Source organism: Mobula birostris, chromosome 12, assembly GCF_030028105.1.
Source record: "Mobula birostris isolate sMobBir1 chromosome 12, sMobBir1.hap1, whole genome shotgun sequence".
Taxonomy (NCBI): Eukaryota; Metazoa; Chordata; class Chondrichthyes; order Myliobatiformes; family Myliobatidae; genus Mobula; species Mobula birostris.
The window spans coordinates 39,994,853-40,014,113 of NC_092381.1; the positions used below are offsets into that span (position 1 = coordinate 39,994,853).

At 36.4% G+C, this 19,261-nt stretch overlaps 1 protein-coding gene across 5 annotated transcripts in view; it reads right to left on the bottom strand.

Annotated features, from left to right (window-relative positions):
• Positions 1-19,261, bottom strand: part of rnf220a (ring finger protein 220a) — a 478,182-nt gene that overhangs the window by 170,204 nt on the left and 288,717 nt on the right. For all 5 annotated transcript variants that reach the window (XM_072273652.1, XM_072273653.1, XM_072273650.1 and 2 more), the window contains one exon: positions 3,422-3,467. In XM_072273652.1, the coding sequence (XP_072129753.1) occupies positions 3,422-3,467 (46 nt within the window). The remainder of the gene's footprint in view (positions 1-3,421; positions 3,468-19,261) is intronic.

A 19,261-nucleotide genomic window follows, 5' to 3' on the forward strand; every position in this document is an offset into this window, starting at 1 on the left:
GAAATCCAAGAAATTAATTCAGATGTTTTAAATGCAGTGAGGTAAGTCACAAATCAAACAGCACTGATCTTTTAGGAGTAGAGCTGCAGAAACCCAGAGGCCACATAAGCTTGTATCGGACTAGATGGGTGATGACTGTTGATGTAGATCGATTAAGTCATTAAAGCAATTTATCTATGGCAGACATAAATTCAGAACATAGTGGATGTCTGCTGTCTATATTAAATTTAAACTGCAAAACTGCAACTATTTGAGTACAAAAGATTCCAGTAAAATAATATTTGATTCAAATGTAGCATTTTGATATGTAAAAACACAAGCCTTTCAGTTCACTGAAAGGAATTCCAAATCTCATAGAACTAAATTGTCCTTCTGCTATGTAAACATTAAAGTCTTTTATCTGCAAACAGGTCCTAATTTCTAATTAGATGTAGTTAATCTAAAGCAAAATACTACAATGCTGGAAATCTGAAATAAAACAGAAAATGCTGAAAGTATTCCGCAATTAGACCGCTGTGGAAAGAGAAGTTTATCCCAGACCCAACGAAAATCATCAAATTGATATATTAACTGTTTACCTCTCTGCCTGATTTGCTTCATATTTACAATAATAATTGTTTAGTTGCATGTAACTAAATATAATATAAACATAATCTATGGACTGCATGCTACAATTTGGATATTGTTCATCTCAACTTGACAAATTAAATTTCATTACACAAAACATCACATTATAACCTTTTGAAATCTTCCAAGTTGAATCTTATCTCCTATGAGATGAAGCTCAACAAATTATTTGAAGCCTATAAAAGGATCGGGACAAAGCGGTAGACAACTTAAGATTTCGCATTAATTTCTGTTTCTCTGCTTTTTGGAATCGACAATAATACAGCACAGAAGGCAGGTATTCAACGCATTGTGCATGTACCAGCTTTTTGAAAATACTGAATCCATAATCTCTTTTCTGAGACACTCTAGTCAAGGGAAATACCATCCTTTTATTGGAACTGTAAGAACTTTGTATGCTTCAGTTAAATTATATCTCCTTCTTCTAAGCTCTGGAAAATAAAAGCCCAGCCTGACTAGTTTATCCTCACAGGTCATTTCCCATTTGCAGAAATCAGTCTGGTGAACCTTCATTGCACTCCTTTTATTGTAAATGTATCCTTCCTTAGAGAACTGTACATAATGTTCCAAATGCAGACCCACCAGGGGCCTTTTATTATTGCAGCAAGACTTCCTTAATGTCTACAGTTTGCAATATGCCTCTGTTTGTTAATACTGTATTTTCAAATATGTAGCCAATATACTTTCTCTATCAGCTAGAAAATTCTGAAGCCATTTATTGTGCTTATCTTATGCCATGTATAAGCCTTTTATCAGGGCATCATCGTTACATAGCTTTCTGGTCTTTTTCTCTTGATACGTAATATATGGTAACAAGCCCAAATTCCATGGGAACCCCAGGCTTTCTCGATTGGGTAACAAAACAACTCTGACTTTTCTAAAATAAAACCTAAGGAAATTTTCTTGTGCTCATTGGGAACTCACTTTTGGAAACTTCCCAGAATATTCAACTATTAAAATTTGTGGTAACAAATCATTTGCTTGAGGTTGACAACCTGCCAAAAGCTAATTCCTAATGTTTTTAAGGATGAAAAGAAACAGGGAAAAAAAATCTCCTCATTCTCATATTTAGTAGAGCCCTGTGGCTGAATGATTAAAAGCTGCCCATCACTACCTTTCATTCATAATTTGTAGAAATCCGTATTCAAGTGTTAACATTTCTTAGTCAACTAGCTCTTCGATTCCATAGCTCACCGTAGAGCAGTGAAACCTGTTAACATAACATTTTCATCTCAGGAACTTGAAAACTCCGAGGCAGATGTCCAAAATAAAAATGTTCTTTAAGAATACCTGCATGCCTTAACTCTACATAAATGTGAACTATTCTCAGCAAGGGTGGACAAATAGGAATACACGGTGTTAAAACAGCAATTTATTAAAGCAAGTGATTTTGGGTCTGAGGGCAGACCATGAAGTTCACGTGGACTGAAGTGAGCCAGATTCAGTTGTGCTGCATTTGAAAACCGTATTTTGATTCTGTGCAACATTATTTTATCTTGCTGAGTTTTATCCGTGGAGAAAGAATACCCTTTGAAGAACTGCCCAGGGTCCAGCTGTGGGCTACAGTCATAGAAGTTGACTGGCTGCCTGGTCCTATAGAGGATGCAGCTGAAGTCCTCCAACTGATACTGAGCATACCTGCATTAATGGTCAGATTTCCTGTTCATGTTAGCTTTCCAGCAAAACTGGAAGCATGTTATTAAAAAAGCCAGGTGATGTGCCCTGCTGTTAACTTACCTTCAGATGCTCAGCATCAAAGCTTTTGTAAACACTAGGAGCAAATGCATTGTGTGTCCATTTTACTGCCTGAGGAATGCTACCTTCTAAAGAAATAGGATTCATAGAGGAGTAAGAGAAAGAAGAAATAGGCAGAGTTTTTTTGAGGAAAATGGAAAATTAAAATATATTACCATAATAAATTTTAAGCAGCGCTTACCATCAAGGCATACTTTCATAAAGTTTTGGTGCCATGTAACAAAATTATGTTAAATATTCTCCATGCTATTAATTCTTTCTTATAAAGCAATTGGTTAATTACAAATGGATACATTTAATACATTACTTTTTTTGAAAAAAGGAATTGACATTTTAATTGTTTTATATGTAATTTCACTTAGTTAAGCTTAAACTAGTTCATGTGTTACAAGCAAGGAAAAGCCTCAGCTCCAGAGGATAGAAGGCTATTCTTGTAAAAACAGTAAGTGCTTTTAGTTCTCCTTTTAAAGGCCCTTGACTTGAATATTCTCAAAGCAGCACCAAATTCAAGAAAAGATTTCTGCAATAAAGGTTACAGTAGCTGCCAAAAGTTAGCTGTCTCATGGTGCTGCATTTTAACACTCCGTTCTTATACAGGATTGATGATGGCCTGCGATTATTTTCTGATTCTTAATCCCACTCTGAGGCAGCTGAAAGTCCTTTAAGAGTGCTTGTTTAACAAGGAATTAATTCTAACTTAACTAGAAATGAAGCACTTCAGGGTCCGACTGTTCTCATGTCCGTTAAAAGGCTCTTTTCCTCAAATTTTTTCTTGTCTTCTCCCTTTCCTTGAGCTATTGCTATTTATATATCCCATGACTTATTTCTTTCATCTCCTTTCTTGAAATATTATATAATTCTTAGATTTCCAGCTGCCTTTTACATTTGCACTTTGCTCATTTCTTGCACTTTATTCGCCATCCTTTTTTTTCAATTTCTGTTCTCTCTATTCTTCATTTTATTCTCCTTTTTGTTACTTCATTCACTTCATCCATTTTTTCTATGACTTCCATTTTAACATTTGCTTAGGCTCACTTACCTTCACAGTCCCTTGGAGTGTGCTGTCCTTCAACATGGAGTGCTTACTGTTGAAGAAACAGGAAATAATTATTTCACTTTATTGCAGTCTATGTCTTGCACATAGTTCCAGTTAATTTTCTGCATGAGTAATATTACAACATGCTAACAGATTTTGTTATTCATTACATTACCTGGCATTATCATTTTTAAATCTCCCTTAGGTGCAAACTGTTGCAAAGTACACTGTAATTATTTGCATGTTGTGCAAAATAATCAAATATGTGTTTTGGCAGATTCTGTATAACACATCACACAATAAATTGCATCTCATCTGAAAGCACATCAGCTGTCCAATAGCATACTTGTCAAACTGATATTACTTCTGTTTAGCAGAAGGAAAGAACCAAATTGGAACTCAAGATTATCGGCATCTAGAGCTGTGCAACATTTTTACAAAAGTATCAAAATTCCAGGGTATTTAAAATAGATTTAGCAGACAAAGTTAAGAATTGCATTATAAAGGTCAGTTATCACATTGATTTAGAGGTCTGCGCAATATTACTTTGAGTCATTTGATAGCACATTAAAAGAGATAGCATCCTTTCTATTACCACCTCTGGGATCTAACTAAAAGCAATTCAAGAGAAAGTATATAATCTGCTTAACATAAATGGTTTGGGCCTATGATTCTCCACAAGAAGAATTACCAAGCTGCCGGAGATGCAAGGAAGCGTCAGTAGTCTTTTCACTTGAAAAGGACACTTGCTTTGACACCTCCCCACAGGCACATATCGCTCAGTAACAGAGTGCAACTTTTTTCACCAATGGGGCAGCAGATCATTCATTCTGCCCCTCTTCAAACCGATGCGACTGTCTGTCATTATACCCTTAATTTATCCTTGTGATCATTAATGAGGATTTCAGTAGCCTTTGAAAATTGCTGGAATAATCAAATAAAAATAAAACAAAGTTAAATGAAGATTTATATGTCGAACAAAAATTGTGATTATTCAAGTCACCATCGCCATCTCATTCTCTAGCTGCTGCCATCTCTACTTGAGCCCTACCTCCCACCACCTCAAAAAGTCTACTACAAAGTTCCTTCGATTGACTGGTTGTGCAAATAGTAACTGTTTGCTTTTATTTATTTGTAGTTTAATCCCCATTTTCCTGGGGAGCATGCAGTGCAGCAGTAGAAAGAATACTGGTAAGGGAATAGGATCACCTCCAGAAAGATCATGGAGTTAAAGGCAACTATATGTTAAAAATTATTTTGCCTCATCTGGAGGATTATAGTACGCATGTTGTTCTTTTCCAAACTGTTTCCCAAATACACTCACTATGTGAGATTTACATACTGAAAATTTTTGAATATTATATATTTCCATTATTTAATTTTTTTTTTCCAAGGTGTATTTGATTTCATCTATGCTCATACTGTCTTTTCTATCCCAAGGCTGTAACTGGAGCAGATCTCACCTCATCACTAAACTGTTCCCATTAGTTACGGACTCACTTTCAAGGGCTCTTCATCTCATGTTCTCGATACTTATTGCTTATCTATCCATCTAACTATTTATTATTATTATTAGTTTTTTTCTTTTGTATTTGCACATTTTGTTATCTTTTACAAATTGATTGTTTGTCCATCCTGGTGGATGTGGTCTTTCATTGATTCCATTGTGTTTCTTGTAATTACTGCGATCACCCACAAGAAAATGAATCTCAGGGTTGTATATGGTGACATACATGTACTTCAATAATAAATTTACTTTGAAGTTTGAACTTTCTGAGCTCTGACTTTGATCTGGTATCCATAAACAACACTCCACAGGCTTTATTTTTAAGCCAGCTGCTGGGAGACCCCAAGATTAACTGAATTTCCTTCCTTCACTCCTTTGGGCACCTGATGACAGGCCAAAGACAGGAATGTAATCTTTTCGGGAATTAATAGTGTAAAACCTTTTCTTATCATTCCATGGTACAGCACTTTGACAGAGCATGGCCAGGCTCTACAAACACACCATACTCCATTATCACAGATAATTTACAGCTGTTAGAGGGATCACACAAACAATCAAAGTGATGATATTTTTATCCATTGTACTGTAATTTGGCCAGTTAAAACGTATAATTTGTCAAAACATTCAATCAACAGTAATAAACAGGTGAAGTAATTCATCGGACAGGATGTAAAGAGATATTAATTATTTTTCATAAAGAACAAAAGCAGTATTAATTGATCAAGAGTTCATATATATCATTACAGTAATAATAATTATAGAATATACTATAGTCAATTACTACCCATTTTTGATGATTATACTTCATTATGAAGTATAGTGCCATCTCCAAAAATAATACTTCCTCTCAATTCCAACATTTTCAAAATTCAATTCTCATAAATATCAAGACTCGACTTTTAAAGGGATTTATTTTCTTCTCAACATTCCGTAAATCAATACTGTTAAAAGGAAACTTATGCTATTTGCTTCCAAGCTCCCCAATGAATGTGACTTCGGCTTTTCCACATGGGAACAGCATTTACTTTTATCTTAGCTTCTCTATGATGCAGCGAGGCTAAATATGCGGTAGGGGAATGCCATGGTGGGAAGGATATGTGAAGCCTGGTCGTGCTGGCACAAGCTGCATATGGACATGGGACAGCATTTCCTTGTAGAAAATTTGAACTGTATTCATCTCTAAATATCTCCATTCAGTAAATGTACCTCTAAACAACTATGCAGGAGACATTTGCTAATCATCTTCTGTAAGAGATTACCATCAAATTTGCAAGAGAAATGCCTAATATTATTTTAAGCACTAACCAGTCTTTGTAGTCCTTCCTTGCATAAAAATAACTGGGATTAGGAATTCACAGGCACCAACCTTATGGCTTACTACTTGCATGTTCACTGAAGTACTCCATCACTGCAGCTCACAGAAGATGACAGCAAGGTAAGCATTTGTGTCCTCAGTAATAATGCATTGACTTCACTAGTATTCCCCAAGAATTACTTTACTTCTCTGGAGAAATTATGGACGAATTTTTGAGGATGGGGGTATTAGTAGGACAACAGTATTCATTCTCTCCCAAAAATGCCATTCCCAGTAAGATTACCATCCTTCTCATTAACATAGCCTGAATTTCATGAATGCACATAGTTTAAGATTTTACAGACAGCAAAGTACCGTGCAATCAACAAACTCCATAGACTTATATACAAAAAGCAATAATAATGACAAAAAGACAGAATTTATGATAGATTGTGACATTGCCTATTTGGAAGGTGTTCAGTGCGTTTTTATTAGTTTTCTATAAAACAGATAGGATGTATTCATCTACATTGTAGCTGTGAAGAATTTCTTATTAATTACCCTGAGTAAAACTCTTCAATTATACATTTAAATTATTGAAGTTTCAATCTAATCTCTTATGAAATTTCTCCTTTTAGACAAGTTCAATTTGAAACAATTATACGGCTTTAGAAAATGAGTTGAAAATAAATTTTTTATTAAAGTAATTATACAATAGCAGATGTAGATCATTTTTTAACAAATGAAAACAGACCAATGAGATGTAATGATTTTTTTGTCACATCAAATTTGTAACTGTTTTTCTTTTCTCATTACAGCACTTAACTGTTCAAAGATGTAGATGCTGGTATGTACATCTATCAACTTGTGAATATATTATACAAAAATTACATACTTATAGTGCCAAAGCCATCAGCCTTAGGGGCAAAGCAGCTTACTATAAAGGCCAGATCTTAACTGCATCCGCCTTGCAAGTTTGGGAATGACTGATTATAAGACAGCAAGTATTAAAAAGCATTGCTAAGCGCTGGTCGCCAATAAGGGAAGACAGATCAAATCATATCTGTGCTGCAGACACTAATATCCTAGGCTGCAAACAGGGACATCAATAAATTTTTATGAGACTTTGAAAAGATCAACACAGTAGATGTGACAAAAAACAATGCTCCTGTCATGTTCAGTTTGTCCACAGCGCTCAGCCGCAGACGCCTAAGAGTATGTCAGCGGAGCAAAATTTAATTTTACAAGATTAAATCCACCTTCATTGGCAGATGGCCGGATGCCTTGAAATGAGCACTGAAGGTGTTTCTTGAAGACATGCAGTGCTAAGCTCCTCTAGGACATTATGCTTTAAAGCAGCATTCAAACCAAAGGGACAGAAAGAAGTTGCTAATATAAAGCTAGCCTAATATAATAAGTGGATTATGGAAGTGGAACGTGTAATTGAGTTGGAGGAAGAGAGAAAGAGGGAAGGAGGAGTGTTCCCTGATATAAAATGCACTTGGAATTCCCTTATCCCAACTACACATTAATACTTCTTGTTTCTTTTTAAACCCATATACAGTATATGATGCAGCCCATGTGGATCTTTTTTTGTCTTTCTTTTAATCCAGTTTGCTGGTTTTAGGAAAATAAAATCCCCAATCCACTACCTCTAAAGGAGCGGAGGGTCTATGACCTCCCAGTAACAATTAAAAGTCAAAAAGAGAGTAACAGTTTGAGGGGAAAAAAAGGAAAAGAAAAGATAAGCAGAGAAAACAGAAAGTGCAGATTATCTTTTTTTTCTATGGTGTTGTTGTGAATCCCGAAAACTGTGCAATTGAATAGCAGAATAAAAAGAGCATTCTACACTATATGGGAGGTGATGTAACTCTTCTGATAATTAATCTGTTGGAAGCAGAGGGACAGATTGTACTGATAGTTAGAATTCAGCTTTTTGCAAATGTCTGTAAAAGCCTGTTATGTGTTTTTGTCTAATAATGTCAATAATACTCTGTGTACAAGAGGTAACCCAATTAAAAATGATAATGGATTTCTTCAACATTTTGGGAGCTGATCAGCCTTCACAAATTCACATTCACCAAAGTCAATGAATTTTAGGAAAATGAGAAAAATCCTGCACTTAAATTTTCTGTTTCTATTTTATCAGGGAAATTATTGACTTACTTTAAGCACAGCTGAGTGAAGAAGAAATGATTAATTGAAAACCGCAAATGTTCAATGCGTAACCAATTGAATAATTGGATTTTGAACTTAAGGTTTCATATTCAGCAATTCTCCACCTTATAAGAGTGGAAATGAACAGCACCACTTTCAGCCACTATTTTCTGTATTGTTGTCCTTTTCTCTTAGGGTGAAGTGAGGCCACAGCCCCAGAAACATAGCTCGATTTCAAGTGTTTTAAGTCCCTGTTGTATTCAACAAGCTTCAGGCCCACTTTTGTTGTATAACAATACTGCAGTGTCCCATTTCTGATGATCAATATAATTAACTTTCCAGTCAATTTTATGCATTCAGAGTAAGCCACCCTGGGATCTCTGTAGCTAAGAGATCCCGTAGATCTAGAATGTATGCACATGCCATCATTTTTTTTATTGAGATACAGTATGGAACTGGCCCTTCTGGCGCTTTGAGCCACACCACCCAGCAATCTCCAGATTTAATCCTAGCCTCATCACGGGACAATTTACAATGACCATTTAACCCACCAACTAGTATGTCTTTGGACTATGGGAGGAATACCGGGTCATGGGAAGAATGTACAAATGCCTTACAGGCAGCGCTGAGAATTGAACCCAGGTCACCTGTGCTGCAAAGCTTTGTGCTAACCACTACCCTACTGTGCTGCCCCAATATTAACAGAATGACAACAGTGCAGCCTGTTATTGCACCTACCTTCCAAGGCACAGAACTAAATACTTCTACAGTTTCTATGCTGCACTTCTCTATGGAAGCATTCAAGTTAGCTCTCTGATTCAGGGCTGACACTTCCCAAAAGTAATTCAAAATCAATTCCACTGCTGCTCCTCTCTCTCTCCATTTGTCTGTCTAATCCACCAAATTGTAACTTCCTGAAGTTTTTGTTCAACTACACAGATATCCTGCTGAATTGTCATCAGTAAATATCAAGTTTATAACCTCTTATACCTTCTTATTACATCACAGACAAACTCAGTGAAGACACTTGCCAGTCAAGGCTATGTCATCACCCAAATATTTCAATCTTTCACATCACAATACTGCACCTCATCTTCTATGAAATTACTACAAGAGTAAGATCATTTTTAGAATGAATGGGAAATTATTCAGCCAATAACAACTCTAATCTAGAATCAAGACCTCCCCAAACTAAACAACCATGATAGAATTTTCAGATATTGCTTGTGTTTGTTTATGCCCAGAGGCTAAGTTCCCAGTCATTATTCATTTGTTCAATAAAGCATATGAAAGTTCATTTTATATTCTCAACATTCACAAGGCAAAGGTAATTTACCAACTGGCTCCTGCTGCACAAAACTGCCCTCCAATAATATAAATGTTCATGGCAAGCACAATTTTTGACCTATTGAGGAATTATGTTTCTGATGATCACAGTCTCAAATCTGGTTATGGTTTGCAAGGCTCCCTAACCTCCTATGTGCTTCGAAGATTTGGACCATCTCCAGCATGCTCAGGAAATAAACTACCCAATGGTCTCTCTTCCAAATCTTTCAACTTCATTGGATGGATAGCAAACTAACATCAATGCTTTCTCCTAGTTTTGTGGTCCGAATTACACTCAGTTGGCTCCATCAAATAGGCTACATCAATCATTTGCCCATCTACCTGCCTCCTGAAAACAGCCAATGAGTTTCAAACTCTGTCACAGGAAAAGATTGGCAGGCAAACAGCAAAATTTTGAAGAACACTCTCAAAGCCTCCTTGAAAAAGTCCAATAGCTCCATTGACTCTTGGAATCTCTGGCCTCTGAATGCTCAAAGTAGAGATGGAGCATTCAGAAAAATATGGCGAACAAAGAGTCTATGCATCAGGTGCATCCAGAAACGTGACCTAAACTACTCATTCACTCACCCTGTCAGGTACCTCCTACTCCTTCTGTTGAAGAGTTTGAATTACTCATTGGCCTCATCAAACATCTCAGTGGAGGCAAGTCATTCTCAATCACAAAGGACTGCCGAAGAGGAATATGGCTTTCATCAGTCTCCTGCGACCCCCAAATTTTGTTTCCAGTCTATTGAACAACAAGCTTTCAGATTGCTGTATTTTATCTTATTCTGCTTCTCAATTTTTTCCAATAAGACTCTTTTGAGTTACATTAGCAATACCTCCTAAAAATTCTTATGTTTACATTTACTGTAGTCTCTTTAACTATTCAATCAATAACAGTTTTCTGTCACCTTTATCAAATTTGTGAAATCACTTGGTGTTAACAGATTTTTGTTGGTTATCTTAGATTAAATCTGGTATTTCTTACTAACTTTGATCTCAAAGAATGGACTGTGAACTAATATTAGACTAACTGATTCATGCATGTTCTTTTTTCCATCCATAAAGACAATATATCAGTAACTTTTCCATGTCAAAACAACATTTTTATATTTTTTTAAAAAATTGAAAAAATGTGGTTAGATCCCCTGATCAATTTCTTACTTGTCTCATGATAACATGGAGTTAGGGCCAAGTGACTTTATCATCTTGTTTCATGCTAATACCTTCAAAATTGATCATTTTCTTCTGTTTTAACAACAACCAGTTATGAATATGTTACAGCCTTTGCTTAGCAGTCATTCTTCAATAGTCACATTAATTATTTACTTCACTTTTTTTGCCGGACAAAATTATCATGATCTAGAGAGTAGTATGAATGCAACCAAAATAAAATTTCCATTTTGCCTTTGTTGTGGCTACAATACACATCTCTTTGTCATTATTACTGGTTCAAACTCCAATTGTTAAAAATTATTTTGGCATTTACAATCCTACCACAAAAGGTTGTGGTACACTAACATGTAGCTTTTTGCCCCATTTCATCTCTCTTGCTCATTCTACAACAGAGCTTAAAACCCTGTATTCTTATCCTCCCTCAAATATTGCAATTATATAGAAACATAGAAAAGTACAGTGCACCATGTTTGCACCAACCACGATGCCAAATTAAACTAATCTTATCCATCTGCGTTTGGTCCACATGGAAATATGCAGTGAAATGTGTCATTTACGTCAATGACCAACACAATCCGAATATGTGCTGGGAGCAGTCCGCAAGTGCTGCCAAGTTTCTGGCACCAGCTTAGCATGCCTACAGCTTAATAACCCTAACCCATACAGCCTTGAAATGTGAGTGGAAAATGGAGCACCCAATGGAAACCCATGAAACCACAGGGAGAACGTACACACTCCTTACAGACTGTGGTGGGGATTGAACCTCAATCACTGAATGCTGGTGCTGTAATAGCATCATGCTAATAGCTACATTACCATGTTGCCCTTCTCCTTTACATATCTCCTTTAAACTTCCTCCTTTAATTTATGCCATCTAGTATTTGACATTATCATCCCTGGAAAAAGACTCAGACTATCTATAGATAGCCTCTCACAATTTTCGGTCATTGTTCAGCCACTGGCACTCCACAGAAAACAATTCAAGTTAGTCAAATCTCACCTTGTAGCTAATACACTCCAGTCCAGGAAACATAATGGTAAACCTCTTCTGCACCTCTCCAAAACCCACATTCTTCCTGTAATTTGCTAACTGCAATTCCACACTGCAAATAGAGCCTAAGTAATGTTTTCTATAGCTGCAACACGACTAATTGATTTTTTCACTCAGTGCCTTGACAGATAAAAGTAAACATGTTCTATGCTTTCTTTATCACCCTATCTATATGCATTCAACTTTCAGGAAGTTGCGGACATGCACATCAACATTCCTCTGTACATCAATGCTCCTAAAGATCCTGCCATTTGCTGTACACATTCCTCTTACAATTGACCTCCAGGAAGGTAACAATTCATACATGTCAATATAAAATTTCCTCAGCCATTTCTCTGTCCAAATTTCCAAATGACCTATATGCTGATCTGTCCTCTGACAATCTTTACTCTATTCAAATTCCACCAATTTTTGTCTCACCTGAAAATGAATTAATTACACCTCCTGCATTTTCATTCAGATCATAAATATGTATTGCTAACAGCAGAGCTCCCAGCACCTTCTGAAGTACCATTGGTCAAAAACCTCCAATCAAAAGGAAACACCGCTCAATCACTACCCTAGGCCAAATTTGAACTGAATTTACCAATTAACCATGCATTTCAACTGACTTTCTCATTAATTATTTCAATTTTGCCCTTATTCCAGAAGTTTTAATAATCTCGGCGTTCCTTTCTACTATCACACTTCCTCCACTTTTTTGGAGAAAAAGCTTAAATCCTCTACCAAGGGTTTTAATTTATTGAGATACAGCACGGAGTAGACGTGTCAGCTCTTTGAGACATGCCACCCAGCAATCCCAAATTAATCCTAGCCTAATTACAGGACAATTTACGGTGACCAATTAACCTACCAACCAATGCGTCTTTGGACGATGGGAGGAAACTGGAGCACCCGGAGAAAACCAGAGCACCCGGAGGAAACCCATGTGGTCACAGGGAGAACATACAAACTCCTTACAGGGAGCGCGGGAATTGAACCTGGGCCTCCTGTACTATAACACATTGTGCTAACTGCAAAAATATAGGCAATATTTTGATTATATCCCCTTCACTATAAACTTTGCATGTTCTAAAGCTCTCTCTAATGTCTTAGCAATAACAATCTTTCTACCTGAGACAACATATTGGCCTTCCTAATTTTTCACTTTTTAGCCATCCAACATGTGGCATGAAAAGCAAGCTGGATAGCTGCTTAACCATAACACCTGTATTTTTGTCTTCTTCAATTGTCCCAAAGTTTGTCGTGTCTCAAATACAAGAGTTGGCTGCTTTCTCCATCTTTCAATGACACAAAGAAGGCAGCAATCATTTGTGATTCTCGATCAAACTTGTGCTTATAATAATATAATTTTAGAACATTTAACAAAGTTATCTAAATTCTTAATATCTTTATTTACAGGACCATATACAATGGCATTCTTCAGGAATTGGTTACAAAAGCCTATGCTTCTCTTGATGTAATTTGGTGTGTGCTTAAACGTATGGGGCAACTTTCCAAAACATATAGATAACATTAAAAAATGGAAATTGCAGCTGATGGCAAGTGAGAAAGGTGATAAACTTTAAGTGGGCCAAGGTATGCTCATAGAATTAACAGACAAGCAGAAGATTTCCAGTCCTTATAAAGGGCCTTGTTCTGAAATGTAGACTGTTTATTCCTCTCCATTGATGTTGTGTGACCTACTGAGTTTCTCCAACATTTTGTGTGTTATGTTGCTGTGGAGTTTAAGCATCTGTAGAATATCTTGTGTTTATTATTGTGGAAAACTGTTTGCATTTCAGTAGTAAGAATAGAGAGGCAATATAATCTGAAATGTATAATGCTAAACAAACCCAGGAACAATACGGCCTGTATATACAATATATTTTTGAAGATGGCAAGAAAGGTGAGAAAATAGTTGAAAAGTCAAAAAGGCAAAGGAAATTTATGCTTTTGTGGCACAGAAGGAGTGCCACTTTAAACACTGGTTTGAAAGTAGTGTTACACTTTAGGAAACCTGTGAATGTTTTAGATAAAAGGACTTCCTAGGTTCTTCCAGGGACATACAGTGGCATGCAAAAGTTTGGGCACCCCTGGTCAAAATTTCTGTTACTGTGAATAGTTAAGTGAGTAGAAGGTGAACTGAACTCCAAAAATCATAAAGATGAAAAATTCTTTTCAACATTTTAAGCTAGATTAGTGTATTATTTTTGTTCTGTACAGTTTTAGAGTGAAAAAAAAGGAAAGGAGCACCATGCAAAAGTTTGGGCACCCCAAGGGATTTGAGCTCTCAGATAACTTTTACCAAGGTCTCGGACTTGTTAGGGCTATGGCTTGTTCACAGTCATTGTTAGGAAAGGCTAGGTGATGCAAATGTCAAAGCTTTATAAATACCCTGACCTCTCAAACCTCGTCCCAACAATCAGAAGCCATGGGCTCCTCTAAGCAGCTGCCTAGCACTCTGAAAATTAAAATAAAAGATGCCCACAAAGCAGGAGAAGGCTACAAGAAGATAGCAAAGCGTTCTCAGGTAACCATTTCCTCAGTTTGTAATGTAAATAAGAAATGGCAGTTAACAGGAAGGGTGGAGGTCAAGTTGAAGTCTGGAAGACCAAGAAAACTTTCCGAGAGAACTGCTAATAGGATTGCTAGAAAGGCAAACCAAAACCCCCGTTTGACTGCAAAAGACCTTCAGGAAGATTTAGCAGATTCTGGAGTGGTGGAGCACTGTTCTACTGTGCAGCGACACCTGCACAAATATGACCTTCATGGAAGCGTCATCAGAAGAAAACCTTTCCTGCGTCCTCACCACAAAATTCAGCGTCAGAAGTTTGCAAAGGAACATCTAAACAAGCCTGATGCATTTTGGAAACAAGTCCTGTGGACTAATGAAGTTAAAATAGAACTTTTTGGCTGCAATGAGCAAAGGTATGTTTGGAGAAAAAAGGATGCAGAATTTCATGAAAAGAACACCTCTCCAACTGTTAAGCATGGGGGTGGATCGATCATGCTTTGGGCTTGTGTTGCAGCCAGTGGCACGGGGAACATTTCACTGGTAGAGGGAAGAATGAATTCAATTAAATACCAGCAAATTCTGGAAGCAAACATCACATCATCTGTAAAAAAGCTGAAAATGAAAAAGGGATAATGATCTTAAACTCACCTCAAAATCCACAATGGACACCTCAAGAGGCGCAAGCTGAAGGTTTTGCCATGGCCCTCATGGTCCCCCGACCTAAACATCATTGAGAATCTGTGGATAGACCTTAAAAGAGCAGTGCATGCAAGAAGGCCCGAGAATCTCACAGAACTAGAAGCCTTTTTTGCAAGAAAGAATGGGTGAAAATCCCTCAAACAAGAATTGAAAGACTCTTAGCTGGCTACAGAAAGCGTTTGCAAGCTGTGATACTTGTTAAAGGGGGTGTTACTAAGTACTGCCATGCAGGGTGCCCAAACATTTGCTTCGGGCCCTTTTCCTTTTTTATTTTGAAACTGTAAAAGATGGAAATAAAAAAGTAATCTTGCTGAAAATATTAAAGAAATGTGTCATCTTTAACTTTATGCCTTTTAGAAATCAGATCATCTTTTACTCGCTTAGCTATTCACAGTAACAGAAATTTCAACAGGGGTGCCCAAACTTTTGTATGCCACTGTAGGAGTTTACTTAAATACAGTAGGTGGACCAGAACAACTGGAGTTGATGCAGAAAAGTTTCAGACGTGATTTGATCCAAGTATTCAATTCATGCAGTGTCTTTACAAAGTGAATGAGAGGAAACTGTTTAAATTGCTGAAAGCGCGAGGTATCATATTGGTCACAGATTTTTGATGACCAAAAAAAAACCTCAAGTGACAGAAGAGAAAACTTCTTTAATGCATAGTTTAGAACTGACCACTTGAAATGCTGGTGGAAATATAGAAAACAGAGGCTTCCAAAAACAAGTTAGTTGGATATTTGAAGGAGAAGAAAATGCAGAACTATGAGGAAAATGCAAGGTGTAGAGCTACCTGGAATACTCTTACAAAATGCCAGCATATACCTGAAGGCAGAAAGGCCTCTTTTTCATGTTTCAGTAATTTAATCTTGGAACGTCATTTGGGATTTTAAGTTACAGTCGCCTATATGTTAAAGAAAAGGCAATTTGGTAACATATATAAGTGTTCAGAAGTAGTATATTAAATCAGAGTTACTTTTATAAGAGCATGTTAAGAACAAGAAATAATGTTCTCAAAATACAACTATAAATGATTAGATGTATTTTCCATTACTTAAGCCATGGCATGAACCTATTTAAAACATAGAAGGGGCAGAATGAACCTTTCATATTCACTTGTCTATTGATACTCCTCCGTATTTAATTTTATTATTAACAAATATAATGTTGTTCCTTCACGGTAAAGGTTTCATCAAATCAATGTGTGTTATAACAGAGGTCATGATAGATCTAAAAGTGTTAGAGCGCTATAGAGAAGGGGATGCTCAAAATTGAATGTTCAATAATGAAACACTTAAAACAGACTTACAGAGTTAAGAACTGCAACAATACCTTTTTTCTCATTCACACACACAAACACAGGCATGAGTGGTGTTGACTTTGCATGTTTTGTTTTCTCCTCAAAATAAAAGAACCATGTAAAAGTTGCTGTGAGAGGAAACCAGAGTACCCGGAGCAAACCCACATGGTTAGGAGGAGAACGGACAAAATCTTTACAGAAGCCACTGGAAATTAACTCTGAACACCAGCGCCCTGAATTGTAATAACATTGTGCTAACCATTACATTAATCTGGTGTCCCACAAAGTTTACTGTAACGTCCCACAACTGAATCATGTTTTGAGATAGTTTTTGTATTAGATTGGTTAATCCTTAACAGAGAGAAATAAATGAGTAAAGTCATTTAAATTAATCCATATTTCTTGTTTTAGGGGGCAGAAGTAGCTTGGATAACTCTCACTGCTTCTGCCACAAAATATTAAGTCCTTGCTCTCTGTCCATTCCCTTGGATGCTTGACTCAAGTTTATGGGGACATGTCTGACTACCTTTATCAATACATGGTAGCTTTTTGAATTTTTTGGATTGATTTTAGCTTGTTCAATTTAAGATGATCGAGTTAACATGTTAGCAATACCTGCCACTACTACATGCTCATTCAATGCAGTTTTACATGGGTGTGTTTACTCACTCTCTGATATCATGCACTTGCCACCCCTGAATGACGTGACCAACAGATGCAGCAGGGGATGGATCATTGGTATAAAGTGAACTGTGTTTGTGACCAGACTTTCTTCATCAGTGAAGAGTTGGCTTTAGAGATCCCAATTTGTCTACTCAATAATTGACTGTTTCTGTTTTGATACTTGACTTTTCTATGACAACAGAATAAGCAATCTTTGCTGCCATTAATTAAAATGTAGAAGGAGTATAGGAAAAAAAAGCCTTTGTGGATATTCAAACTTCCACTCAAATTCCACGTACCAAATGATGTGGAATTCTGCCCGCATAGTCAAAATTCTGACCCATGCAAATAATTCTTCCTAATCTTGGTAACAGGGAACAAGAGGAACTGTATACACTGTATTGTGTTAACCAAGGTACAATTGCCAGAAGCTTAGGACCTACTGAAAGTCTGCATCTGGCCTTAAATTCAATATTACATCCTAGCCAATAATCAATTATTATTTTACTGATCATTTTTTATTTAGGCTATTTCAATTAAAACTGAAACATGATGACTGCTCCTTTTCAGGATAGGTTCTAAGATGCAGTGCTGATCAAACTGAATTAACTATCAGGCACTGGTATCATACTTCTTTTTGAATACCAAGAGATTTTTTGGGGAAAAAAAACTATAGATCATTTGAAACGTGGTGGGAAAAAAATCATCCAGCTACCTAGTTGTATTTTCTGTCACTACTTGTTGGCCAAGGGAATATTGTGAGGAGAGAAGAATGTGTTAGAAACTCTAACCTTTCTCACTGGCACATGCATCGGGGGCACTACATTTCATATTGGAAGGTAATTGCAGTTGAGGCCATTTTTTTAAAAAAGCTAATGGTGTCAAATTGCAATTAGGTTTTCATAGTTTGTTTGGTTCTTTTATAAATGCCAAATCATAACTCACTATGTACTATACATGACCAAAGTGAGAATACCTTATCTTTAGCCTGAGATAAGTCTTAGAACATAAAGCCATTAAAATATACAGTATCACTCAAAAAAGTAGCTGTTAATATAATTAATGTCTCAATTTTGTTTGCTTATAATATTTCAATTAGAAAATGATAATTTGTAAAAACATCATATCGTACTAAAATAAGAAATTATGTAAATTCTTGTCTGCAAAAGCGAATTCAGATATGAGGAACATTTTTTTTCAGTTTATAATTAATACTCATCCAATGCCTGATTCAAGAGTTTTTGTGTAGCCCGCCATAATAATAGAAATGCCAGAAATACTTCTCACTGTCATTTGAAAATTTCTACAACCTTCAAATGATAGCATGAAAAAATACTTTTCATAATTCCCACACTTAAAATGCTTAGCACAAAATATACCTTCATGCCTCAGATATGTTTTTATTAACTCTGTGCAAGCAGAACTAGAAATATTCTTTATCAGCGTTGTGCAAAAGCAAAGAATATCTTCTGAAAAAATAAAATGATTCTCAGAAGCATTATGACTTTTAAAATGAACCTGAATAAAACACATCCAGCATATACTGCATAATACTTGGTGTGCTCAATGTATTGGATGATTTAATATTTCATCCGTATTTCACTTTTATTTAATTTATAGCAATTGGCCTTTTTGAGACTCTTGATTCTGTTCCGATATGGTTAAATGATAACACTAGATTTAAAAAAATAAATATTAATAATAAAACTAGGGATAGAGGATGTGCTTATTTTAAATCACCAGAATACGAGTCACTTAACCTGAGCTCTGACAATTTCAGAATAAATAATTTTAACGTGATAGTTAAGGACATGCATAGACCCTAACATCATCCACACAGTGTACCCCTGTTCTGCCCTGCCACTTGTTTACAGTGCCCAAGTCCTTGCAGCTTCAGTTCCTGTACCAGGAAGCTGATCACTTCTCCCTCATGGCTTGGCTTTCCTGAGGCTGTCAGTGGACAGAGCTATAGATCAATCAGGTCAGCCCATGAGGAGGTTTGTCAGAAGTTTCTGTCAAAGCGCTTAATAGTGTCAGTTCCTGAAACCTCACAGCTGTAAATTTATGCCTGAAAGCTCACCCAGGGATATGCTAAAATAACATAGTTTATTAGTGTTTTTAGATCACAGGGTGTGCCATGCAGCCTTCCAATGTCCCCCTCAATCTTCAT